Source organism: Malaclemys terrapin, chromosome 1 (genome assembly GCF_027887155.1).
Source record: "Malaclemys terrapin pileata isolate rMalTer1 chromosome 1, rMalTer1.hap1, whole genome shotgun sequence".
NCBI lineage: Eukaryota > Metazoa > Chordata > Testudines > Emydidae > Malaclemys > Malaclemys terrapin.
Window position 1 is genome coordinate 347,206,767 of NC_071505.1, and position 27,975 is coordinate 347,234,741.

At 49.2% G+C, this 27,975-nt stretch overlaps 3 protein-coding genes across 3 annotated transcripts; all 3 read left to right on the forward strand.

Moving 5' to 3' along the window:
- The first annotated feature begins 2,140 nt into the window (after window positions 1–2,140).
- Window positions 2,141–3,088, forward strand: LOC128832174 (olfactory receptor 52K1-like). The gene has a single exon (XM_054019287.1). The coding sequence runs from the start codon at window positions 2,141–2,143 to the stop codon at window positions 3,086–3,088; it is 948 nt and encodes a 315-aa protein (XP_053875262.1).
- A 12,245-nt stretch (window positions 3,089–15,333) lies between these two features.
- LOC128832179 (olfactory receptor 52K1-like) lies at window positions 15,334–16,296 on the forward strand. The gene has a single exon (XM_054019300.1). It carries the CDS (start codon window positions 15,334–15,336, stop codon window positions 16,294–16,296), a length of 963 nt encoding a protein of 320 aa, XP_053875275.1.
- Window positions 16,297–25,649: 9,353 nt separating this feature from the next.
- Window positions 25,650–26,612, forward strand: LOC128832187 (olfactory receptor 52K1-like). The gene has a single exon (XM_054019312.1). It carries the CDS (start codon window positions 25,650–25,652, stop codon window positions 26,610–26,612), a length of 963 nt encoding a protein of 320 aa, XP_053875287.1.
- Window positions 26,613–27,975: the final 1,363 nt, after the last annotated feature.

The window sequence follows — 27,975 nt, forward strand, 5'->3', positions numbered from 1 at the left end:
AGCTCTGTGCCCAAGCGTGGATGAAGGCCAATACTTTCAACAGCCAAGACTGAGGATGTGGTGCTGAGTGGCTCTTTAGACGTTTCACAGGCAGATGACCTCTCTTGACTTCAATGTTGGTCTTAGTTCCTTTCTGTTAAGGTGCCTGGATTCTGAAAGGGGTAGTGGAATGCAGTTTATGTGAAAGAGACTATGTGGATTACATTTGAGGTTTGCTTTTTTAAAAATCCTGGCCTTCCTTTCTGAAGGCATAATTTGAACCTGGAAATAGCTGCCCCCACAAATCAGGTGTGTAGCGGCTTCCATGCCCACATTCCTGTTGGCAGATCCTTGTGGGTGCAAACAAAGGCGGAAAGCCCTAAAAGCTAATGATGGGATGGAGCCAGGAGCCACTTGTTGAAATTCCTCCACAAAATGATTGGGAAGTATAGGGGGATTTTGTACATTCTCTAGATATTGAGAATTATTGACCTTCAGATAGCACTCACAATGTGCAAGGCACTGTACCCACACAGACACACACTCTCTCTCACACACATGCACACACACATGCACACACACATGCATGCACACATGCACACACACACACAGATACTTTTCTTCATCAACAATAAGCCCTCTGTAACATACGGAGGGGGAGATTAAGGAATACAAACCAAAATATGCACCATTTTTTCCTACCATTATATGCATCTGTTATGTTAAATACATGTACATTAGCTCTACCCAATGGTCCATTGTTCCTTGGCCAAGTGGGTGTTGAGGATGGGTACAAAGCAGGAATGGGGAGTGGGCCGGTTCAGGGGGGCTGTTCTATACTAGAGAGGCAGCATGGGAGACGCAGACAGGTGGGTGCTCCATCCCTGGCAGAGTGGAGGGGAGAGGGGACAACACAAGAAGAGAACTGAGTGGATCAGTAAGGAGACAGAGCTGTGAAGGGCGCTGAGGATGAGGATAAGGAGCCTGTGGAGGGATTTCGTGCTTTCGGTGTGGGAGAAGGGGAATGTGGACCAGAGTGGAGGAGGTTGCCGGAACCAAGGCTGGAGATGACGAGGGGCTGGAGATGCAGGAGAGTGTAGGTAGTAGGGTCGGATCTTAGGAACAAGATGGAGAGTGACGTGACAGGACTTGGACACGCCCTGCACACGCAGGTCAGAGGGGTCAAAGACGTCTACGAGGTTGTAGCCCTGAGTGACTGCGAGGCTGGAGGTGTTGTCAGCAGTGATGGAGATCGGGCAGAGGAGAGGGCTTGGTCAATGAGTCAATGAGTTCACCCCCCTCCCCTCCCTACTCCCCAGCGTAAGAGAGGGTAGGCTGTGGTCAGGGGCTTCCCTTGGAATTCAGTCCCTACTCAACCTTGGTCAGAAATACCCTAACCATGCTGCAAAGCCCATATCTACCGTCCTAACTTCTCACCTGGCCAAGTGTAGGAGTCATGGGGTGGTCGCTGTCTGAGGGAGGGAAGGGCTTTGCTAATTTCTAGACTATCTGGTTTCAGCTGATTTGCTTGATATGTTTTTGGGCTGGGGCCAATCCGGGTTGATCTTGCACAAGTGCCTAATGCTCCAAAATAGCAAAATAAATAAATTGAAATCTGAAAGCTGCAGATGTAAATGGAGTACGAAGTTCATCGTGTCTCCCCCAAGCACTCAGGTACCATGGTGATGGCACTGAAAGAAACACTCATGATAACACAAAAGGTAATGCAAAGGCATGCAGGGAAAATCGGAAAGTCTTCTGAAGAAAAGAGTTGGCGTCACAGATCTGATGTGCAGAGCCAACTCCAGACGTGACAGAACTGGATGCAGTTGCATCTTATTCACAGTTTGCACTCTGAAGGCTTCAACTTCCAGTCACTAGAACTTGTTCTGCCTTTGCCTGCCAGATTGAAGAGCCCTCCAGTAGGTGATATATTATCACTTTGTACTTACACCCCTGGATCCAGGCTTTCGTTAATTTGAACTCATCGATATTTACCACCCAACCAATGTTTCTATCAGCTCCAGACCTTGTCATCCATTCCCAAAGGGGTTGCACCCCGTGAGCCAGAGTGGAGTGCGGCATCTCACGTGTGTCGTGTCTGTTCACCATCTCATATGTTTTATTGACAGGACAAACGTTGCTGGGAAACTTTCGGAGGATGCTCCTGCAGGGCAACCTGTCAGCTCCCAATGGCACAGGCTCTGATCCGTCCGTGTTCTTCCTGACGGGCATCCCGGGGCTGGAAGCTCTGCACCCCTGGATCTCCATCCCCTTCTGCTCGATGTTCACCGTGGCCCTTCTAGGAAACTGCACCCTCTTGTATGTTATCAAGACAGAGCCCTCCCTACACAAGCCCATGTTCTATTTCCTCGCCATGCTGGCCGTCATCGACCTGGTTTTATCCACAACCACCGTGCCGAAAATACTGAGCATCTTCTGGTTTAATTCCAGGGAGATCAGCTTTAACGGCTGCCTGGTACAGATGTTTTTCATTCTCTCGTTCTGCACCCTGGAGTCTGGTCTGCTGCTGGCCATGGCCTTTGACAGGTACGTGGCCATCTGCAACCCCCTGAGGTACGCCACCATCCTGACCAATTCAGTGATAGCAAAGATCGGGCTGGTGGCTTTGGCTCGGGCTGTTCTGCCAGCAGTCCCTTTGCCCTTCCTCATGAGGAGGCTGCCCTTCTGCCAGTCCCACGTCATCTCCCATTGCTACTGTGAGCACATGGCCGTGGTGAAGCTGGCCTGTGCCGAAACCAGGTTCAATAACATCTATGGGATCATCGTAACTGTCTTCATCGTGGGGCTGGATCTGATGTTCATCGTCCTGTCATACATCAAGGTTCTAAGGGCTGTCTTAAGCCTGGCGTCCAAGGAAGAGCAGCTCAAGGCTTTCAGCACCTGTGGCTCCCATCTTTGCGCCATCTTAGTATTCTACATCCCCGTGGTCCTCTCCTCAACAGTACACAGGTTCGGGCGCCATGTCGCCCCGTACGTACACATCCTGCTGTCCAATTTCTACATCCTCTTTCCTCCCATGATGAACCCCATCGTGTACGGTGTGAAAACCAAACAGATTCGCATCCGAGTGCTTCTCCTGTTCTGAGGGAAGAGCATCTAGGCTGAGCAGGAGGGGCTGTGGAGACATCAGGAAGCAGAGGAAGCAGGAGAGGTTTTCTGAGTAACTTAGACAGCATGTTAGTGGGGGCTTTGTGTATGCTGGGATGGGAACTCCACCTCCGACTCACAGGGAGCAATACACCGACCCCTACACGAGCGTAGCGCTGCTGGCCAGAAGGTGATCTTGGCCATGACCTTGTCCTCCCTTGGCCCCGTGTGTGGAGTGTGAAGGAGTGTGAAGAGGAGTGTGAAGGCTCCTTTCAACTCCTCTTTCTTTGCTGGAACATCTGGCCTTTATTACTGACGGACCCAGCCACAGCCACGGAGGTGCATACTGCAGGAACAAATACTGTATCTGCCCCTCAAATTCAGTCACCTCTGAAATGTAGCAACACACCTGGGGTCATTTAAGCACCAGAATAAGCTGAGTGCTGGGCTCTTCTGTGCCAAACGTGCCACGATGGAAGCTGCTGGGTGACAACCTTTTTGTTGTTGTTGTTGTTGTAAATCTGGCCTTAGTTGTGGTTTCTGAACATTTGAGAGTCTGTCCCCAGTGGTTTAACCGTACCACACAGCAGCACAGTGCACCAGGTCGAGAGACGGGGCAAGGAAGGGTGTATCTGCCTCAAAGAGCACTTCGAAAATCTCCAAATCCTTACCAGAGTGATCTCAGGCACAAAGTGTTCAAAGTTCACTTTCTGATACTGACAATAAATAAATGAAACAGAGTATTGTCCCTCTCTCTCTCTCTCTCTCTCTCTCTCTCTCTCTCTCTCTCTCTCTCTCTCTCTCTCTGTATAAAATACTCAGGAAAAAGTCTTGCTCTACTTTGCTATCACCTCTGTCCCTGTTGCTTAATATATGCTGGATAGCATATAGATCTATATCACATTCATAATCTGTATTTTCTGCACCATATATATACTAGTAGTACGCATTAAGTACAAATAACATTAACCACAAACATGATAAAAAAGAACTATATAAGTTAAAATAAGAACTAGATAAGTTCATGGAGGATAGGTCCATCAATGGCTATTAGCCAGGATGGACAGGGATGGTGTCCCTAGCCTCTGTTTGCCAGAAGCTGAGAATGGGCAGCAGAGGATGAATCACTTAGGATAATAGAATATTAGGGTTGGAAGAGACCTCAGGAGGTCTGTGACATTATTGACACCAACTGTGACAGTATAGACCATTGTTGCCACTATAGTGGCACCAAATCTTGTACAAAGGAGGTCAAGTAAGGTGTCTATGAGGAGGTTATGATTTGCTGGTTATGTTTATGCTATCTGGTTGCATGTATCATTTTTGTATTTAAAGTTATAAGTATTGTATTTAAAGTATAAAGTTCTATACTGTCTGTAGTTCAAACTTGTGCTATGCTTCTGGGTGACACCCCAGGCAATGTGGCATCAGCTCTGCCTAGCCTGCTGGATGGCCCATTAAGGACCATCAACTATACAGCTGACCCATTGAGAGAAGGTAGATACACCTTGTGACTCAGCAAGGCGTGCAGGGACATGCCTATGGACAGAACTCTAAGGTTTTTCTGTGCCATGTGCTGGACAGCTTGTCTTGGGGACAAAGAAAGCAGAGGCCACATGGCAAGAGACTATCAAAGGCTGCTGCATCTCCTCCATCTTGTCTTCAGTCCTGCTTCTGACCTCTGGAGGAACCTTGCTGCAAACAGAAGCTCTGAACAAAGGACTGAATGACCCATCCCAGCTGGGGATGTACTCCAGAGGCTTGATTGGTTTAAATCAACAGCAATCCCATCAAGCCTTAACTATTGTTGTATGTATTTGATTCCATTTGCAATTGTTGTATGTATTTGATTCCATGTAACCGATTTTAACTCTCATCTCTGTCTTTTTCCTTTTATGAATAAACCTTTAGATTTTAGATTCTAAAGGACTGGCAACAGCGTGATTTGTGAGTAAGATCTGATTTGTATATTGACCTGGGTCTGGGGCTTGATCCTTTGGGATCGGGAGAACCTTTTTTCTGTTACTGGGGTTTTGGTTTTCATAACCATTCATTCCCATAATAAGTGGCATTGGTGGTGATACTGGGAAACTGGAGTGTGTAAGGAAATTGCTTGTGTGACTTATGTTTAGCCAGTGGGGTGAGACCAAAGTTCTCTCTCTCTGTCTGGCTGGTTTGGTTTGCCTTAGAGGTGGAGAAACCCCAGCTTGGGGCTGTAACTATCCTGCTTTAAGCAATTTGTCCTGAATTGATACTCTCGGAAGTGTCCCACCAAAGGCAGCATCGTAACACCTGTCGATTAAGCAGACACTGACCCATGATTGGACCTTCCCTCTTATCCCATGACAGCATTTCTGAAAGTTGGCTGGACTCTGCATTCATTTCGTCTCTGCTGGGGGCTTGTTCCCAGGTGGATCCCCTCGGCTGACAGCGCTCTCCCGGGCCTCGTCTGGGGCTTTGCCCTGTCCCACAGGAGCCGGGCTGACCCAGCGGTTTGTAGGCAGAGACGCAGGCTGTAATGCAGGTGGGATCTGATCCACTCCTCTGAGTCAGCGCTGGGCCCTGTGTGGTGTTGTGGGGCCCGGTCCTGCTCCTGGAGCTGTTTTGTCAACCAGCCAGCAACAGCTGAGACCACTGGAATAAATCAGGACTTAGTTGCTCCCAACCCCCAGCCCAGAGGGACGTGCCTGGAGCACTGGGTCCAGCGGCCTCCCCTCCTCAGGAGCTCGCAAGGGTGGATTTTGGAAAGCCCCAGTATCCAGGGTTCCTGTCCAAAGCTCCCCACGCCTGCTAGTAGCAGGAGCAGGGGGAGGTAGGTCAGTCCCTCCTCGCTGGACCCAGACGGACCTTGGCAGGCTCCTGACGCCATCAGTCATTCAGCTCTGACCCCCGGACACTGGATATTTGCTCTATTCTCACTTGCTCTATTGCCGTTGGCCGTTGGCCCCCTCCCCTATGCACACCGTCCCTGAGACGCCCACCTCCAATTGCCCCCTGCCTACCCCACCCCTTTTGCCTTTCGACTCCCCTGGCCTTCAGTTTACCTCCCGTCCCCTTGCTCCCAGAATCCCCTCCCCCACTTCAGTCCCAGTGAGTGGTCCACTTAAATCCTAAGACTGTAACGCTCACACAACCCCCCATACATAGGCTGAGAGGGGTGGGAGCCCCCAGCACAACAGAGGAGAATCTACATGCTAAAGGCCCGATTGTGAGTGGGTCCAGCATGGCTGTGGGGGGGAGGCACAGCCGCCGAGCCCCCGAACCATGGGATGGAAGCAGGCGCTGTGCAGCCATGACCCACCTCGCGAGTGAGCAGGCAGAACGGGGGAAGGGGGAAGCGGAGCTGAGATGGGATGAGTGGGGAAGTCAAGAGGATCCTATAACGCGCTACCGTCCGTCAGTGCCTGCCGGGGAGCAGGGCAGGAATGGTGCCTGGATTCCTGTCTGGGGGCTGGGCAGTTCTACACCATTCAGGGCCGTGTCCTGCTGCTCAATTAGCCCCGAACAGCGACACACAGAGAGACACATGCTAAGAGGATAAACGGATGGCCGGTGCCTTAGAAGGTGACTGTAACGGACAGGATGGGGCTACACTAGCCCCCCAACGCACACCCCACCAAGAGCCCTTTCCCCTGTATCATCCAGCACAGCGGGACTCGGCCTTTCTGGTTTTTGAACATCGTTTCTATTGTCAGGCATGTCGGTAATATGGATGAAAGAGGAACTAGATCCTCCAGGCTGGGGCAGCTAAGCACTTTGAGCTGAGGCTCTGGGCCGCTTCGGCTCCATTTGTCTCTGCAGAAAGGTTTCCAGAACAATTGATAATGTCCTGAGCTCCCCATGAAGGGACCCACGGAAAACGACCGCATCCTCCCCTCCACGATGCAATGCTGGAATTGTCTGAGAATCGTAGAATCATAGACCCTCCGGGTGAGAAGGGACCGCACGGGTCAGCTGGTCTAGCCCCCTGCCAAGATGCAGGGTTCGTTGTGTCTAAACCGTCCAGGACAGACGGCTCCAGCCCCCTTTGGAAAACCTCCAGTGAAGGAGCTTCCACGACCTCCCAAGGCGTCTGCTCCATTGTCCTCCTGTTCTTACAGGGAGGAAGTTTTTCCTGAGATTTAATCCAAATCTGCTCTGCTGTAGTTTGAACCCACTGTTTCCTGTCCTGCCCTCTGTGCCAAGAGAGAACAACTTTTCCCCACCTTTTTTATGGGAGCTTTTCAAGTATCTGAAGACCCCTATCATGTCCTAAGTTCCCTCTAAGCCACCTATTAAGCCCCCGCAGGGGCTCAGGGCTGCGTCAGGGAAAGGCGCCCCTCCCCGCCAGCCCCAGCGTCGACCTGCCCTGTCCGGGGGAGAGGAGCCCCTCCCCCTGCCCCAAGCTGCTACGGTGAGAGAGGGCTGAAGGGAGTATTCTCTCTCCACCGCAGCACCGGGGCAGCCTGCACCCCCAAACCCCTCATCCCCAGCCCCGCCCCAGAGCCTGCACCCCTAGCCAGAGCCTTCTCCCTTAACCGGAGCCCTCACCCCCTACACCCAACCCTCTGCCCCAGCCCTGGGCCCCCTCCCTCACCCCAAATCCCTCTGCCCCATCCCAACCCCAGAGCCAGCATCCCCAGCCAGAGCCCTCAGCCCCCCACTCCCCAACCCTCTGCCCCAGCCCCCTCCCACACTCTGAACCCCTCAGCCCCACCATATCACCTCCATATTGGTGCACAGAACAAAATTCATTCCGCACATGGACGTAAAAAATTAGAGGGAACGCTGGTCCTGTCCCATCTTAAGCTCCTCTTTCCAAACTAAACATACACAGTTCCTTCAGCCTTTCTCATATGGTTTGTATTCCATCCCTTTGGTCATCTTTGTCGCTCACCTCTGGATCCTTTCCAGTTTCTCTACATCCTTTCTATACATTGATGACCAGAACGGGACACAGTACTCCAGTTGAGGCCTAGCCAACGCCAAGTAGAGCGGTGCTATCACCTCCTGTGACTTGCATGCTATGCCTCTGTTAATGCAACACAAAATTGTTTTTGCTTTTTTTTAACGGCATCAAATTGCTGACTTACGTTGAGGTTGTGATCCACCACAACTCCCAGATCCTTCCCAGCAGTGCTGCTGCCATGCCAGTTATCCCCCATTCTGTATTTGTGCATTCAATTTTTCTTCCCTAAATGTAGCTCCTTACGTTTGTCTTTGTTGAATTTCATTTTGTTGTCAAAAACTCAGTTCTCCAATTTATCACGATCCCGCTGTATTTTAGCTCTATCCTCCTAAGTGTTAGCAACCCTCTAGCTTTGTGTCATCTGCAAATTTGATCTGGACGCTCTCTATTCCTACCACACCGGATCCAGATCCCTGTGGAACCCCACTAGAAACCTCCTTCCAATCTGACATCATTCCAGTAATAGTTACACTTTGTTTGTGGTTGTTTAACCAATTATGTATCTGCTTAACGGTAGTTCTGCCAAGACCACATTTCTCCAGCTTAGAATGTCATGTGGGACTGTGTCAAAAGCCTTGCTGAAGTCCAGGTATATTATGTCCACTGCATTCCCCCATCCACCAAACCAGTTACCCTGTCAAAGAAGGAAATCAAACGGGTTTGGTATGATTTGGTCTTGGTAAATCCATGCTGGCTGCTAGTGGTCACCCCTTCATCCTCCAGGTATTCGCACATTGAACGTTTTAGACATTGCTCTAGTAGCTTCCCAGGTATCGAAGTCCGGCTGACTGGTCTATTGTTCCCCGGCTCCTCCTTTCCCCCCTTTTTAAAGATGGGCCACATGTTAGCCCTTCTCCGGTCTTCCGAGACCTCTCCTGTCATCCATGAGTTTGCAAATATTATTGCCGGTGGCTCCGAGATTTCTTCAGCTAATTTCTTCAGTACCCTGGGGTGAATAGCATCTGGCCCTGCTGACCTGAACTCATTCAAATTGGTCAGATCTCTGACGTGTTCTTTAGGCTAGGTCTATACTACCCGCCTGAATCGGCGGGTAGAAATCGACCTCTCGGGGATCGATTTATCGCGTCCCGTTGGGACGCGACAATCGATCCCCCAATTGGCGCTCTTACTCCACCAGCGGAGGTGGTAGTAAGCGCCGCCAACAGAAAGCGGCAGAAGTCGATTTTGCCACCGTCCTCACAACGGGGTAAGTCGGCTACGATACGCCGAATTCAGCTACACTATTCACGTAGCTGAATTTGCGTATCTTAAATTGACTCCCCCCTGTAGTGTAGATGTACCCTTACTTATCCTCATCTCCATCCTTTCCCCTTTATTGTCTGTGGTAACTTCTCTAGTTGTCCGGTCACATGTTATTTTTTGTGTGGAGACTGAAGCAAAGTAGACATTGAGCAGCTCTGCCTCCCTATCGTCTTCCGTTACCAGCTCACCCCAGGCGCTTATTCGTCTCCATCACCACCACAGCTGAGCACCTGACAGACATCAGAGGGCCTGACTGTCATTTACACTAAAGGCCACGTGACACTGTGTGGCCCAGAACTTGGCCTCTCTCACCCACAGAAGTTGGGCAAAAAAAAGAGATTCCCGCCCCCACCTTGTCTCTCTGCGCACAGTTTAGACAGGTTTGACTGTGGGTTCCACTAGCTCCCCACAGACAACTCTTTGGACCCGCACGTAGCTAACTGCATCTCATTCACTTTGTGTGCAAAATAATTGCCATTTTGTTTAAAATGCAAAACCGGTTGGAGATTTTAAAAAGTCCCCGGAAATGGAAACCCACTTGGTAATACATGAATTGCGGTAGAGGCCGGTGCAGATGAGGCTGCAGCATTCGATTCCCAGTCATTTGCCTGAGGAAAGCTTCCCTGCTTCAATATTAGAGCGGGAAGCCGTGCTGCTGGTTGAAAAGAAATCAGGGACCATGGCTGCTGCGGCTGAAATGTATGTAAAACCAGACCTTGCGGAGAAGTGAATTTATACAAAAAAGTCTGAGTCACCAAAGAGCTGCAGCCTGGACGGTTGTGATGCCAAAAGTAGTGCAAGTAAACACGGGAGACCAGAGGATTACACGGTGTTACCACACGGGTGTGTGTCTAAGGTTGTAGAAAAGAACATTTGAGGTTGTGTTAATTGAGGAATAATTTGAATTGAATCGTTAAAGACTAAGAAATTCATACAAAGGGGGCGGAATTCAGGTTGCGTTATCGTTGGCATTTCTTGAGTTCTGAGTCCTTCCCATTCTCACAATGTCTTTTCCCCGTGTTATTAAATAGTTCATTCATAAAGAGCCAAATTCTGCTCAGTTACACTGCTGTAAATCCAGAGTAGCTCTGCGTTAATCAGTGGGACCATTTTATATTTACACCAGCGTGACTGAGAACAGGATTTGGCCCCAATTTTTCCAGTACATTTAAAAATGATGCATTATCAGAGCCCCTGATTAAATCCGTACTGCCCCAACTCACCTGGATCCGGCTGTATCTTCTTCACCCTCAGTGAATGCTACAGTCACACACAATCTGTGTGATTCTCCAGTCTGCCGGGACAACCCGCCTGGGGGTATTTATAGCCACAAATAGTAAAAGTAAATTAACCCATTCATATTTTACAGGCCCTTGGCTTAATGGCTACTTCTCTATTCAATAATATGTGATTGAGCTTCAAGAGAGGACGTGCTAGTGTGTGTGTGTGTGTGCGCGTGTGTGTAATTTTAATTTAGTTTAATTGTGCAAATACCCCCTAAGGCGTCTGCATGAGGGGATCTGCACAACTGAACGGGTGCATGTGCAAAAGTGTCTATGACGTTTGAAGACTTGTCCCTGCATGTTCAGGGCTCTGTGTAGGTTGGACTATGAGGTCATCAGTGCCCTGTCTGGTTAGGAGGGTGTTACCCAGGGGTTTCAGAACCCAAAACAGTGGTGACTTAACTGCTTCACTCCAGGCGGGGTCAGGAATAAATCAGTGGGAACACAGCGCTTCTGGCTGATGAAAGATTGATACAAGTAAGCGTGCTTTTATGAAGGTTTTGAAAAGCCAAGGGAACTCCACCCCACTGAATTGTTTTTTGTTTTCACTGCTCCTCATCCGTGTTGAGGTCCAGCTAGAAATGGAAATGGAAGAGCTGAAATCTCACCAGAATGGCTGCCTCGCCATATTGGCAGGTGGACTGTGGTCAGGAAGTGCCAGCACTGCGGTGAAACTGCCTCTTCTTAGGTTATGTCTACACCACAAACCACCCTCTCCCACGGAGCAAGTCTTAGGCTAGGTCTACACTACCCGCCTGAATCGGCGGGTAGAAATCGATCCCTGAATCGACGCGCTTACTCCACCAGCGGAGGTAGGAGTAAGCGCCGTCGACGGGGAGCCGCGGAGGTCGATTTTGCCGCCGTCCTCACAGCGGGGTAAGTCGGCTCCGATACATCGAATTCAGCTACGCTATTCGCGTAGCTGAATTTTCGTATCTTAAATCGACCCCACCATAGTGAAGACCTGCCCTTAGAGTATGGATGAACTTACTCAGGCTCATGGTACAGGGCTAAAGATAGCAGTGTAGCCATTTCTGCTCGGGCTGGAACCTGGGCTCTGAAAGCCAGTGAAGGGGGAAGGCCCAGAGCCCAGACTTCACCCTGAGTGGGAACACGTTCAGTGCTATTTTGAGAACCGCAGCCTGAACCCCACTAGCCTGAACCTCTGAGATGCTGCCATGTTTTGGGGTTTTTTTTCAGTGTAGACCTATTTATACTCAAGAGGATCCACTCATTGCACTGAATGTCTCCCCATTGGTCTGCGTTGTTCACAGGGTTACTGAATGCCTCAGGGGAGTGTGGGGCTGAATGAGGTGAGATTTCGTCTCCTCAGCAAGTTTACCGCACCTAGGAACTGAAACACCGACACGGATGTGAAACTCTGTAGGGCACCTTTTCCTTACACGTGTGTACAGCACCTGGCACAATGGGGCTCGGTTTCCAGGCTGAGGCCTCTCAGCACTATCCCAATGCAAACTAAAAATAATAACCTAAGGCGCCCGGCTGCGTAGTAAATATCTGTGAGGCTGTATTGCCTTTTCGCACTCCTAAGGCCTCTCCCCGTGAGTGGCGTTCAGTAGCTAGCTTGTATTCGTAGTGACTGCGGACTGTTCCATATTCAACCAGAAAGCAGGTGAAGTTGACTTGTCTGGCCAGGGTGACCCTGTTGTGTAGCCGGTGAAGGTACTCCAGGCACTAATGGACTCCCCGGGGTGGATACAGCCTCCTAAGGGAAGTAGTGGAGGGTTCATTGCTTGGGTTGTTTAAAACGAGGCTGGGCCAAGCAGTGGGGAATGTACCGTAGTGATCAGTTCTGCAGTGGCTGAGGGATCTTGGTCTAGAAGGGACCGAAAATGGCTTTTCTATCTCTCATTCCCACGACGCAGGAACAGTTTCTTATCTCCCAAGTCTGAAGAGAAAGAGTTAACTCTGTCTGCCAGCGATGGGCGGGAGGAGAAAGTGGAAGCAGAGATTCCCAGCTGAACTGTGAGACCCCCCTGCAGGGAGGAGGCGAGTTCTCTCACCGTGGCTATAAATCCACCAAATTCAGGCAGCTGCGTGTGAGCGTGTGGGAGAGCGAGGCCCTAGAAAAGGAAGGGAGCACTGCAGGATTCTGGTGAGTTCGCCTACGGAGTCCGACTGGTATGCGGAAAGGAATTGTGCTGTACTGTAGCCATAGACGGGTCTGAAGCAGAACCTCAGATCCAAACACACCCACATTGTGGGCAAGTTCAAAACCTGATCCAAATTCTGCTGCTGTATATTTTAATTTCCTGTTTCATCTGCGGATTTGTATCGTGATCCAGCTTGGTTGCCTATGGCTAACCATCTATAGTCGATATTTAGAATGAATGATCTGGTTTTCACCTAAATGAGTGATCTGGTTTTCAATGGGAGCTGATGGGTGTTCAGCACCTCCTAAAAATCAAGTTCTGTGCCCAAGCATGGATGAAGGCAAATATTTTCAACACCCAAGACTGAGAATGTGGTGCTGAGTGGCTCTTTAGATGTTTCACAGGCAGATGACCTCTGTTGACTTCAACTTTGGTCTTAGTTCCTTTCTGTTAAGGTGCCTGGATTCTGAAAGGGGTAGTGGAATGCAGTTTATGTGAAAGAGACTATGTGGATTACATTTGAGGCTCACTTTTTAAAAAAAACTGGCCTTCCTTTGTGAAGGCATAATTTACACCTGGAAATAGCTGCCCCCAAAATCAGGTGCGTAGCGGCTTCCATGCCCACATTCCTGTTGGCATATCTTGTGGGTGCAAATAAAGGTGGGAAGCCCAAAGAGCTAATGATGGGATGGAGCCAGGAATCACGTGTTAAAATTCCTCTACCAAATGTTTGGGAAGTTTGCGGTGATTTTGTACATTCTCTAGATATTGAGAATTATTGATCTTCAGATAGCACTCAGAATGTGCAAGGCACTGTACAAACACACATACACTCTCTCTCTCACACACACACACTCACACATGCACACAGAGATAAAGGAATACAAACCAAAATATGGACCATTTTTTCCTACCATTATATGCATCTGTTATGTTAAATACATGCACATCAAATCTATCCTATGGTCCATTGTTCCTTGGCCAAATGGGTCTTGAGGATGGCTATGAAGCAGGAATGGGGAATGGGACGGTTCAGGGGGGCTGTTCTATACTAGGAACGCAGCATGAAAGATGCAGACAGGTGGGTGCTCCATCCCTGGCAGAGTGGAGGGGAGAGGGGACAACACAAGAAGAGAACTGAGTGGATCAGTAAGGAGGTGGAGCTGTGAAGGGCCCTGAGGATGTAGACAAGGAGCTTGTGGAGGGATTTCGTGCTTTGGGTGTGCGAGAAGGGGCATGTGGACCAGAGTGGAGGAGGTTGCCGGAACCAAGGCTGGAGATGACGAGGGGCTGGAGATGGAGGAGAGTTTTTGTTGTGTAGATAGAAGGGTCGGATCTTAGGAACATGATGGAGAGTGACGTGACAGGACTTGGACATGCCCTGCACACGCAGGTCAGAGGGGTCAAAGACGTCTACCAGGTTGTAGCCCTGAGTGACTGCGAGGCTGGAGGTGTTGTCAGCAGTGATAGAGATCGGGCAGAGGAGAGGGCTTGGTAACAAAGGCAATGAGTTCACCCCCCTCCCCTCCCTACTCCCCAGAGTAAGAGAGGGTAGGCTGTGGTCAGGGGCTTCCCTTGGAATTCAGTCTCTACTCAACCTTGGTCAGAAATACCCTAACCATGCTGCAAAGCCCATATCTACCGTCCTAACTTCTCACCTGGCCAAGTGTAGGAGTCATGGGGCAGTCGCTGTCTGAGGGAGGAAAGGGTTTAGCTAATTTCTAGACTATCTGGTTTTGGCTTGATATGTTTTGTGGGCTGGGGCCAATCCGGGTTGATCTCACACAAGTGCCTAATGCTCCAAAATAGCAAAATAAATCATTTGAAATCTGAAAGCTACAGATGAAAATGGAGTATGAAGTTCATCGTGTCTCCCCCAAGCACTCAGGTACTATGGTGACGGCACTGAAAGAAATGCTCGTCATAACACAAAAGGTAATGCAATGGCATGTAGGGAAAATTGGAAAGTCTTCTGAAGAAAAGGGTTGGCGTCACAGATCTGATGTGTAGAGCCAACTCCAGATGTGACAGAAGTGGACCCAGTGCCTGTTGAAATAATAGAGTGGTAGATTTTTAAGGCAAGAAGGGTCCATTATGGCCATCTAGCCTGACCTCCTGCATATCACAGGCCAAAGATCCCACCCGATGATTCCTGCATGCAGCCCAGTAACGTGTGGTTGAGCTAGAACATCTCTCTGGGAACATCCAATCTCTATTGAGAGACCCTAAGCCATGGAGAACTTACTACAGCTACTGATGGTTCTCTTGAACTGGTTAATTCCAGCTTAGTTCCAGTTGCATGGTTGCATCTTATTTACAGTTTGCACTCTGAAGGCTTCAACTTCCAGTCACTAGAACTTGTTCTGCCTTTGCCTGCCAGATTAAAGAACCCTCCAGTAGCTGATATATTATCACTTTGTACTTACACCCCTGGATCCAGGCTTTCCTTAATTTGAGCTCCTCGATATTTACCACCCAACCAATGTTTCTATCAGCTCCAGACCTTGTCATCCATTCCCAAAGGAGTTGCACCCCGTGAGGCAGAATGGAGTGCGGCATCTCACGTGTGTCGTGTCTGTTCACCATCTCATATGTTTTATTGACAGGACAGACATTGATGTGAAACTTTTGGAGGATGCTCCTGCAGGGCAACCTGTCAGCTCCCAATGGCTCAGGCTCTGATCCGTCCGTGTTCTTCCTGACGGGCATCCCGGGGCTGGAAGCTCTGCACCCCTGGATCTCCCTCCCCTTCTGCTCTATGTTCACCATGGCCCTTCTAGGAAACTGCACCCTCTTGTATGTTATCAAGACAGAGCCCTCCCTACACAAGCCCATGTTCTATTTCCTTGCCATGCTGGCCGTCATCGACCTGGTTTTATCCACCACCACCGTGCCGAAAATACTGAGCATCTTCTGGTTTAATTCCAGGGAGATCAGCTTTAACGGCTGCCTGGTGCAGATGTTTTTCCTTCACTCGTTCTCCATCCTCGAGTCTGCTCTGCTGCTGGCCATGGCCTTCGACAGGTACGTGGCCATTTGCAACCCCCTGCGGTATGCCACCATCCTGACCAATTCAGTGATAGCAAAGATCGGGCTGGCGGCTTTGTCCCGGGCTGTTCTGCTAATGCTCCCTCTGCCCTTCCTCCTCAGGAGGTTGCCCTACTGCAGGTCCCACGTCATCTCCCATTGCTACTGTGAGCACATGGCCATGGTGAAGCTGGCCTGTGCTGACACTAGGTTCAATAACGTCTATGGGATCATCGTAACTGTCTTCATCGTGGGGCTGGATCTGATGTTCATCTCCCTATCGTATGTCAAGATCCTAAGGGCTGTCTTAAGCCTGGCATCCAAGGAAGAGCAGCTCAAGGCTTTCAGCACCTGTGGCTCCCACCTTTGTGCCATCTTAGTATTCTACATCCCCGTGGTCCTCTCCTCAACAGTACACAGGTTCGGGCGCCATGTCGCCCCACACGTACACATCCTGCTGGCCAATTTCTACCTCCTTTTTCCTCCCATGATGAACCCCATCGTGTACGGTGTGAAAACCAAACAGATTCGCATCCGAGTGCTTCTCCTGTTCCGAGGGAAAAGCTTCTAGGCTGACCAGGAGGGGGCTGCTGAGTGATCAGGAAGCAGAGGATGCAGGAGAGGTTTTCTGAGTAACTTGGACAGCATGTTTCTGGGGGCTTTGTGTGCGCTGGGATGGGAACTCCACCTCCGACTCACAGGGAGCAATACACCGACCCCTATACGAGCTTAGCACTGCTGGCTGGAAGGTGATCTTGGCCATGACCTTGTCCTCACTTTGCCACGTGTGTGGAGTATGGAGGAGTGTGAAGGCACCTTGCACCTTCTTTGCTGGAACATCTGGCCTTTATTACTGACACACCCAGCCACAGCCATGGACATGCATGCTGCAGGAACAAATGCTGTGTCTGCCCCAGAAGTTCAGTCACCTCTGAGATGCAGCAATACACCTGGGGCCATTTAGGTACCAGACTAAGTGCTGAGTGCTGGGCTTTTCTGTCCCAAACGTGCCACCATGGAAGCTGCTTGGTGCCAACTGGGGAAATCTGGCCTTAGTTGTGGTGTCTGAACATTTGAGAGTCTGTCCCCAGTGGTTTAACCCTACTACACAGCAGCACAATGCACCAGGTCAAGAGAGAGGGGGGCGAGGAAAGGTGTGTCTGCCTCAAAGAACACTTTGAAACTCCCCAAATCCTTACCAGAGTGATCTCAGGCACAACGTGTTCAAAGTTCACGTTCTGATACTGACCATAAATAAATGAAATAGAGTATTGTCTCTGTGTGTGTGTGTGTTAATAAAATACTCGGGAGAAAGTCTTGCTCTGCTCTGCTATCACCTTTGTTCCTGTTGCCTAATATAAGCTGGACAGCATATATATATATATCACATTGATAATATTTACTTTCTGCACCATATCTATGTACTAGTTGTATGCATTAAGTACCAATAACATTAGCCACAAATATTGTAATAAAAGAACTAGATAAGTTAAAAAAAGAACTAGGTACGTTCATGGAGGATAGGTCCATCATTGGCTATTAGCCAGGATGGGCAGGGATGGTGTCCCTAGCCTTTGTTTGCTAGAAGCTGGGAATGGGGGACAGGGAATGGATCACTTAATGATTCCTTGTTCTGTTCATTCCCTTTGTGGCATCTGACATTGGTTGCTGTCAGAAGACAGGATACTGGGATAGATGGAGCATTGGTCTGACTCAGCATGGCTGTTCTTATGTTCTTAACAGTGATCCTGCCTGACATTGGTTATTTGGGCTCTTGAGTATATTTCATAACAAAATAATGAACCAAAGTGTGGTCAAACGATACAATTTATCGAGAATTCCAGATAGTTTGAATCACCACCCATAGATATCACTGCAGAGATCCTATGGCCCATTTTCCCTGGAAAACTTGAACATTTGAGTCTGTCCCCAGTGGTTTAACCCTGCCACACAGCAGCACAATGCACCAGGTCGAGGGAGGGGGGTGAGGAAGGTGCATCTGCTTCAAAGTGCACTTTGATACTCCCCAAATCCTTACCAGAGTGATCTCTGGTGTTAGTCTCTAGGCTTGTTTGTCAGCCTGAGATAGAATTTTGGGGTTGACTTTTTGATACTAATATCTTATACTAGTATGTATAAAGAACAATGAACAAAGACACTGTGTGTTGCATTTCCCAGAACCAGATGGGGCTTTTAGTACAATGGGAAAAGATAAGGGATACAACTAAAGGGTTACTGGGCATGGTGGGAATGTCAAATATGAGCGCCCACTTGAAGACTGCCTCAACTCTTTATCTCAAGGCAAGGTCATGGAAGCAGTTAGGAGGGGAAAGAGAGGTGGCGGGGGGGGGGGGGGGAGGGGAGAGGCATAAGAACACTAAAAGCCAAAGAATCACAACCTCACTCCTTACCCCTCCCATGGGGTAGAAAAGAGTTCGGGTGAAGATCGCAGACTCACAACCCTCCAAAACGGAACATGACCATAAGTTGTAGGGGGTGTGACTAGGGGCATGCACTGCAGGTATATTTGGACCTGCTAAGGAGGAGCAGGGGGGAATGGGGAATAGGGAATGGGGAATGGAAGCAGGGAATGGGGAAGAACAGAACACTGGAAAACAGACTCTGCCGGCATGTAGACTTATGGATATGTTTGCTTGGAACTAACCCCCATAAACACCAAATTACCTGCACTTTGGACTTCTGGTCTTCTGCTTTCTGTCTGCGTGACAAGAACCAGGGGAGGGGGTGAAGGGAAAGCCCTCTAACATTAGGCACAAAGTGTTCAAAGTTCACTGTCTGATACTGGCAACAAATAAATGAAACAGAGTATTGTCTCTGTGTGTGTGTGTGTGTGTGTTAATAAAATACTCAGGAAAAAGTCTTGCTCTACTTTGCTATCACCTTTGTTCCTGTTGCCTAATATATACTGGATAGCATATAGATATGTATCACATTCATAATATGGATTATAGGCACCATATAGATACTAGTATGCATTTAGTAACTGGGGGAGGACACCATCAGTATAAGGTGACGGGACGGCTCTTTGGAGACTGGTATCATACCGAACCTTTTTCCTGCACCATATTAATAAACCTACTTGACACTGGTTATTTGGGCTCTTGAGTATATTTCATAACACAATAATGAACCAAAGTGTGGTCAAACGATGCAATTTATCCACAATTCCAGATAGTTTGAATCTCCACCCATAGATATCGCTGCAGAGATCCTATGGCCCATTTTCCCCGGAAAACTTCTGATTTCTGGCACCCTGTGGAGTAGCTTAAAGAGAAATGGTCCCTCGGCCTCCACGACATAGCTCTGCCATGGCTCCCCACCCCTGCCTGAGGCCCTTTCCCCATAGTGCAGGGGGGCATGGGCGGAGTTTGGACGACTATGGGGGGCGCTGCCCCCCAAACTGGATATGTTGCTAGTGGGAGGCACAATTTAAAGGTTCAGCCCCCCCCCGAACAGCGTGAGTCACAGCCCCCACCCTGGGCAGGCCCCTTCCAGCCGCAAGGCACCCGACACTGCCATGAACACCTGGGAAGGGGACAGTGATGAAAAGTCATGTATCGGGAGCTGGCCACCAGCCCCGCTGCTGGTGGGGTGGTGTCCAGAGTAGCCCAGCGTCTCCGGCAGGTGACAGAGGGCAAAGTGGAGCTGCCGGGGGTGGGTGAAGAGAAGGGGTCGGCCCCGAGAGGAGGTGGCTGCCAGGTGGCTGGAGGGTTCATGGCTGTTCCTGCTCCGAGCCGCCGCACCCCATGATTTGTGGCTGTTGGGCCCCCTGGAGTATCATCCCTGCTGCCCCCCAGGGACTGCGGCTGGGTGGTGCCACTCTGTTCCCATCTGGACAATATTGTGATCCGGACCAACATTGGTAATAGCTGGGCCATGCACGAGTGTGTCCCTCTGCCCAGCACTGGTGGCCCCCGAGCCCTTCCTTTGTTCCCGGGCGGGGGGGGGGGCCTGTGAGGTGCACCAGTTTACTAGGTGGTGCTTGCGGCAGGGCTGCCAGGTGATGACAGGGTTTTTGCCGGGTGTCCGTTTTTTGACCAGAACGTCCGGTTGAAGAGGAAAACTGTCAGCTGACCAGACGCTAGAACTCCAGTTACCTGTGTAAGCAGGGTCTGAATGAATGCTCCCCTGACAGCTAGCTGGGAGGGGGAGAGACTTTGGGTGTGTTTATGTAAATACAGTTTGCTCCTGCTCTGCTTAGATATTGAGCAGATAGAGCGGTGTCAAAGGCGTACATTTTGGCTGGTGTTGGGTACAAATCACTTTAGCTGAATGCAGCGGTAGTGAAATGCTGTTACCAAAATGTTGTAATTGTTATAGGAATACAGGGAAGCAGGACGGTGCTTAACCTCTCCCAAAGGAGTGGGGCGGTCACCCTCACATGAAAGAACTTCATTAAGCCAGGGGATCGATTGCCAGAGCCCTATGACAGTACGGATGAGGAAGAACAGCTATCCTATTCTGGGACTCTCCCTAGAATGCCTGAGAGTGGTTTGATCTGTTCCTCCCCACTGTTGAACAAAAGAGCTAAACAGGTTTTATGGGGAGCCTCTTTTGTTATTTTAGGTGCTCCATCACTAAGAGCTGACATCACTTGAAATGGGTCTGCTGTAGAACAGAACCTTTGTGGTTGTGTAAAATGAGGAATAGTTTGCAATCAAATCATTAAAGACTAACAAATTCATTCACAGAGAGCAGAATTCAGGTTCTGTTTTCATTGGCATTTCTGGAACTTGGAGTACTTCACATTCTCATAAGGTCTTTTTTCCATGTTATTAAATAGCTCATTCATAAAGAGCCAAATTCTGCCCAGTTACACTGCTGTAAATCCAGAGTAGCTCTGCGTTAATCAGTGGGACCATTTTATATTTACACCAGCGTGACTGAGAACAGGATTTGGCCCAAAGTTTCCCATTGCATTTTAAAATGATGCATTAACAGGGCCCCTGATTAAATCAGTACTGCCCCAACTCACCTCGATCTGTCTGTATCTTCTTCACCCTCAGTGAATGCTACAGTCACACCCAGTCTGCGTGATTCTCCAGTCTGCCAGGACAACCCACGTGAGAGTATTTATACATCTTAAAGAAATCCTCAAAAAGAAGAACAGGAGTACTTGTGGCACCTTAGAGACTAACAAATTTATTAGAGCATAAGCTTTCGTGGACTATAGCCCACTTCTTCGGATGCTATAGTCCACGAAAGCTTATGCTCTAATAAATTTGTTAGTCTCTAAGGTGCCACAAGTACTCCTGTTCTTCTTTTTGCGGATACAGACTAACACGGCTGTTACTCTGAAAGAAATCCTCTTTACTCCCCCAGCTGGGAATTCGGAGCCTTTCTTCATCACAGAGGAAAATCTGCTATCAGGCATAGGGAATAGCCACAAATAGTAACAGTAAATTAATCCATTCCTATATTATAGGCCCTTGACTTGATAGCTACATCGCTATTCAATAGTATGGGATTGATCTTCAAGAGAGGATGTGCTAGGGTGTGTGTGTGTGTGTGTGCGTGTGTGTGTGTGTGCATGTGCGCGCCTAGTTTAAATGTGCAAATACCCCAAAAGGCATGTCTGCATGAGGGGACCTGCACAACTGAGGGCTGCATGTGCAGAAGTGTCTATGACATTTGAAGACTTGTCCCTGCATGTTCAGGGCTCTGTTTAGGTTTGAATCTGAAGTCATCAGTGCCCTGTCTGGTTAAGAGGGTGTTACCCAGGGGTTTCAGAACCCAAAACAGTGGTGACTTAACTGCTTCACTCCAGGCGGTGTCCGGAATAAATCAGTGGGAACACAGCGCTTCTGGCTGATGAAAGATTGATACAAGTAAGCGTGCTTTTATGAAGGTTTTGAAAAGCCAAGGGAACTCCACCCCACTGAATTGTTTTTTGTTTTCACTGCTCCTCATCCGTTTTGAGGTCCAGCTAGAAATGGAAGCGGAAGAGCTGAAATCTCACCAGAATGGCTGCCTCGCCATATTGGCAGGTGGACTGTGGTCAGGAAGTGCCAGCACTGCCATGAAACTGCCCCTTCTTAGGTTATGTCTACACCGCAAACCCGCCTCTCCCACGGAGCAAGTCTTAGAGTCTGGGTGAACTTACTCGGGCTCACAGTACAGGGCTAAAGATAGTAGCCATTTCTGCTCGGGCTGGAACCTGGGCTCTGAAAGCTGGTGAACGGGGAAGGCCTGGAGCCCGGACTTCACCCTGAGCGGGAACATCTTCACTTCTCTTTTGTGTGCCGCAGCCTGAATCCCGCGAGCCGGAGTCAATTGACCTGGGCTCTGAGATACTGCCATGGTTTGGGGGTTTTTTTCAGTGTAGACCTAGTTATACTCAAGAGGATGCACTTGTGCCGAATGTCTGCCCATTGGTCTGCGTTGTTCACAGGGTTACTGAATGCCTCAGGGGAGTGTGGGGCTGAATGAGGTGAGATTTCATCTCCTCAGCAAGTTTACCGCACCCGGGAACTGAAACACCGACACAGATGGGAAACTCTGTAGGGCACCTTTTCCTTACACGTGTGTACAGCACCTGGCACAAGGGGGCTTGGTTTCCAGGCTGAGGTCTCTCAGCACTTTCCCAATGCAAACTAAAAATAATAACCTAAGGCGCCCGGCTGCGGAGTAAATATCTGTGAGGCTGTATTGCCTTTTTGCACTCCTAAGGCCTCTCCCCGTGAGTGGCGTTCAGTAGCTAGCTTGTATTCGTAGTGACTGCAGACTGTTAAATATTCAACCAGAAAGCAGGTGAAGTTGACTTGTCTGGCCAGGGTGACCCTGTTGCGTAGCCGGTGAAGGTACTCTGGGCACTAATGGACTCCCCAGGGTGGATACAGCCTCCTAAGGAAAGTAGTGGAGGGTTCATTGCTTGGGTTGTTTAAAACGAGACTGGGCCGAGCAGTGAGGAATGTACCGTAGTGATCAGTTCTGCAGTGGCTGAGGGATCTTGGTCTAGAAGGGACCGAAAATGGCTTTTCTATCTCTCATTCCCACGACGCAGGAACAGTTTCTTTTCTCCCAAGTCTGAAGAGAAAGAGTTAACTCTGTCTGCCAGGGATGGGCGGGGAGGACAAAGTGGAAGCAGAGATTCCCAGCTGAACTGCGAGACCCCCCTGCGGGGAGGAGCCAAGTTCTCTCACCGTGGCTATAAATCCACCAAATGCAGGCAGCTGTGGGTGAGCCTGTGGACCTCACACAGCCCGTGAGGCAGAGCGAGGCCCGAGGAAAGGAAGGGAGCACTGCAGGATTCTGGTGAGTTCGCCCACGGAGTCCGATTCGTGTGGGCAAAGGAATTATGCAGTTCTGTAGCCAGAGACGGGTCTGAAGCAGAACCTCAGATCCAAACACACCCACATTCTGGGCAAGTTCAAAACCTGATCCAAATTCTGCTGCTGTATATTTGAATTTCCTGTTTCATCTGCGGATTCGTATTGTGTCCCAACTGATCACACTTGGGTGCCTAGCGCTGGGCAGCGATGGTCTATATTTAGAATGAATGATCTGGTTTTCACCTAAACGAGTGATCTGGTTTTCAATGGGAGCTGATGGGTGTTCAGCACCTCCTAAGAATCAAGCTCTGTGCCCAAGCATGGATGAAGGCAAATACTTTCAACACCCAAGACTGAGGATGTGGTGCTGAGTGGCTCTTTAGACGTTTCACAGGCAGATGACCTCTCTTGACTTCAGCATTGGTCCTAATTCCTTTCTGTTAAGGTGCCTGGATTCTGAAAGGGGTTGTGGAATGCAGTTTATGTGCAAGAGACTATGTGTATTACGTTTGAGTCTTGCTTTTTAAAAAAAACTGGCCTCCCTTGCTGAAGGCATAATTTGCACCTGGAAATAACTGTCCCCACAAATCAGGTGTGTAGCAGCCTCCGTGCCCACATTCCTGCTGGCAGATCCTTGTGGGTGCAAACAAAGGTGGAAATCCCTAAGAGCTAATGATGGGATGGAGCCAGGATCCATGTGTTAAAATTTGTCCACCAAATGATTGGCAAGTTTGGGGGGATTTTGTACATTCTCTAGATACTGAGAATTATTGATCTTCAGATAGCACTCACAATGTGCAAGGCACTGTACCCACACACACACACACGCACACGTGCACACACAGATACTTTTCTGTATTAACATTAAGCTCTCTGTAACATACGGAGGGGGAGATAAAGGAATTCAAACCAAAATATGGACCATTTTTTTCCTGCCATGATATGCATCTGTTATGTTAAATACATGCACATCAAATCTACCTGATGGTCCATTGTTCCTTGGCCGAGTGGGTCTTGAGGATGGCTACGAAGCAGGAATGGGGAACGGGCCGGTTCAGGGGGGCTGTTCTATACTAGGGATGCAGCATGGGAGACGCAGACAGGTGGGTGCTCCATCCCTGGCAGAGTGGAGGGGAGAGGGGACAACACGAGAAGAGAACTGAGTGGATCAGTAAGGAGGTGGAGCTGTGAAGGGCCCTGAGGATGAGGACAAGGAGCCTGTGGAGGGATTTCGGTCTTTGGGTGTGCGAGAAGGGGCATGTGGACCAGAGTGGAGGAGGTTGCCGGAACCAAGGCTGGAGATGACGAGGGGCTGGAGATGGAGGAGAGTTTTTGTTGTGTAGATAGAAGGGTCGGATCTTAGGAACATGATGGAGAGTGACGTGACAGGACTTGGACACGCCCTGCACACGCAGGTCAGAGGGGTCAAAGACGTCTACCAGGTTGTAGCCCTGAGTGACTGCGAGGCTGGAGGTGTTGTCAGCAGTGATAAAGATCGGGCAGAGGAGAGGGCTTGGTAACAAAGGCAATGAGTTCACCCCCCTCCCCTCCCTATTCCCCAGCGTAAGAGAGGGTAGGCTGGGGTCAGGGGGCTTCCCTTGGAATTCAGTCCCTACTCAACCTTGGTCAGAAATACCCTAACCATGCTGCAAAGCCCATATCTACCGTCCTAACTTCACAACTGGGCAAGTGTAGTGGTCGCTGTCTGAGGGAGGAAAGGGTTTTGCTAATTTCTAGATTGGCTGATTTGCTTGATATGTTTTGTGGGCTGGGGCCAATCCGGGTTGATCTTGCACAAGTGCCTAATGCTCCAAAATAGCAAAATAAATCATTTGAAATCTGAAAGCTACAGATGAAAATGGAGTATGAAGTTCATCGTGTCTCCCACAAGAACTCAGGTACCATGGTGACGGCTCATGATAACACAAAAGGTAATGCAAGGGCATGTAGGGAAAATTGGAAAGTCTTCTGAAGAAAAGGGTTGGTGTCACAGATCTGATGTGTAGAGCCAACTCCAGATGTGACAGAAGTGGACCCAGTGCCTGTTGAAATAATAGAGTGGTAGATTTTTAAGGCAAGAAGGGTCCATTATGGCCATCTAGCCTGACCTCCTGCATATCACAGGCCACAGATCCCACCCAATGATTCCTGCATGCAGCCCAGTAACGTGTGGTTGAGCTAGAACATCTCTCTGGGAACATCCAATCTCTATTGAGAGACCCTAAGCCATGGAGAACTTACTACAGCTACTGATGGTTCTCTTGAACTGGTTAATTCCAGCTTAGTTCCAGTTGCATGGTTGCATCTTATTTACAGTTTGCATTCTAAAGGCTTCAACTTCCAGTCACTAGAACTTGTTCTGCCTTTGCCTGCCAGATTAAAGAGCCCTCCAGTAGGTGATATCTTACCATTTTGTACTTACACCCCTGGATCCAGGCTTTCGTTAATTTGAACTCATCGATATTTACCACCCAACCAATGTTTCTATCAGCTCCAGACCTTGTCATCCATTCCCAAAGGAGTTGCACCCGGTGAGCCAGAGTGGAGTGCGGCATCTCACGTGTGTCGTGTCTGTTCACCCATCTCATATATTTTATTGACAGGACAGACGTTGATGTGAAACTTTTGGAGGATGCTCCTGCAGGGCAACCTGTCAGCTCCCAATGGCACAGGCTCTGATCCGTCCGTGTTCTTCCTGACGGGCATCCCGGGGCTGGAAGCTCTGCACCCCTGGATCTCCATCCCCTTCTGCTCGATGTTCACCATGGCCCTTGTAGGAAACTGCACCCTCTTGTATGTTATCAAGACAGAGCCCTCCCTACACAAGCCCATGTTCTATTTCCTCGCCATACTGGCCGTCATCGACCTGGTTTTATCCACCACCACCGTGCCGAAAATACTGAGCATCTTCTGGTTTAATTCCAGGGAGATCAGCTTTAACGCCTGCCTGGTGCAGATGTTTTTTCTTCACTCGTTCTCCACTCTGGAGTCTACTCTGCTGCTGGCCATGGCCTTCGACAGGTACGTGGCCATCTGCAACCCCCTGAGGTACGCCACCATCCTGACCAATTCAGTGATAGCAAAGATCGGGCTGGCGACTTTGGCCCGGGCTGTTCTGCTAACGTTCCCTCTGCCCTTCCTCGTCAGGAGGCTGCCCTACTGCGGGTCCCACGTCATCTCCCATTGCTACTGTGAGCACATGGCCGTGGTGAAGCTGGCCTGTGCTGACACCAGGTTCAATAATGTCTATGGGATCATCGTAACTGTCTTCATTGTGGGGCTGGATCTGATGTTCATCTCCCTATCATATGTCAAGATCCTAAGGGCTGTCTTAAGCCTGGCATCCAAGGAAGAGCAGCTCAAGTCTTTCGGCACCTGTGTTTCCCACCTTTGTGCCATCTTAGTATTCTACATCCCCGTGGTCCTCTCCTCAACAATACACAGGTTTGGGCGCCATGTCACCCCGTACGTACACATCCTGCTGGCCAATTTCTACCTCCTCTTTCCTCCTATGATGAACCCCATCGTGTACGGTGTGAAAACCAAACAGATTCGTGACCGGGTGCTTCTCCTGTTCCGAGGGAAGAGCTTCTAGGGTGAGCAGGAGGGGGCTGCTGAGTGATCAGGAAGCAGAGGATGCAGGAGAGGTTTTCTGAACAACTTAGACAGCATGTTTGTGGGGGCTTTGTGTACGCTGGGTTGGGAACTGTATCTGCCCCTGACGTTCCGTCCGCTCTGAGATGCAGCAACACAGCAAGGGCCATTTAGGCACCAGAATAAGTGCTGAGTGCTAGGCTCTTCTGTCCCAAACGGGCCACCATTGCTGGGTGCCAACTTTTTTTTCTTTTTCTTTTTTTTTTGTAAATCTGGCCTTAGTTGTGGTGTCTGAACATTTCAGAGTCTATCCCCAGTGGTTTAATTCCACCACACATCAGCACAATGTACCAGGTCAAGAGAGGGGGGCGAGGAAAGCTGTATCTGCTTCTAAGAGCACTTCGAAACTCCCCAAATCCTTACCAGAGTGATCTGAGGCACAAAGTATTCACAGTTCACTTTCTGATACTGACAATAAATTAATGAAACAGAGTGGTGTGTGTGTGTGTGTGTGTGTGTGTGTGTGTGTTAATGAAATACTTGGGAAAAAGTCTTGCTCTACTTTGCTGTCACCTTTGTTCCTGTTGCCTAATATATGCTGGATAGCATATAGATATATATCACATTCGTAATATGTATTTTCTGCACCATATATATATACATACTAGTAGTAGGCATTAAGTACCAATAACATTAACCAGAAATATTGTAGCAAAAGAACTAGATAAGTTTAAAAAAAATAGATAAGTTCATGGAGCATAGGTCCATCAGTGGCTATTAGCCAGGATGGGCAGGGATGGTGTCCCTAGCCTCTGTTTGCTAGAAGCTGGGAATGGGCGGCAGGGGATGGATCACTTAGCATCATAGAATATTAGGGTTGGAAGAGACCTCAGGAGGTCTGTGACATTATTGACACCAACTGTGACAGTATAGACCATTGTTGCAACCAAGATCCTGTAGTGACACCAAATCTTGTACAAAGGAGGTCAAATAAGGTGTCTATGAGGAGGTTATGATTTGCTGGTTATGTTTATGCTATCTGGTTGCATGTATCATTTTTGTATTTAAAGTTATAAGTATTGTATTTAAAGTATAAAGTTCTATACTGTCTGTAGTTCAAACTTGTGCTATGCTTCTGGGTGACACCCCAGGCAATGTGGCGTCAGCACTGCCTAGCCTGCTGGATGGATGGATTAAGGACCATCAGCTATACAACTGACCCACTGAGAGAAGACAGAGACACCTTGTGACTCAGCAAGGCATGCAGGGACATGCCTATGGACAGAACGTAAGGGTTTTTCATGCCATGTGCTGGACGGCTTGTCTTTGGGACAAACAAAGCAGAGGCCACATGGCAAGAAACT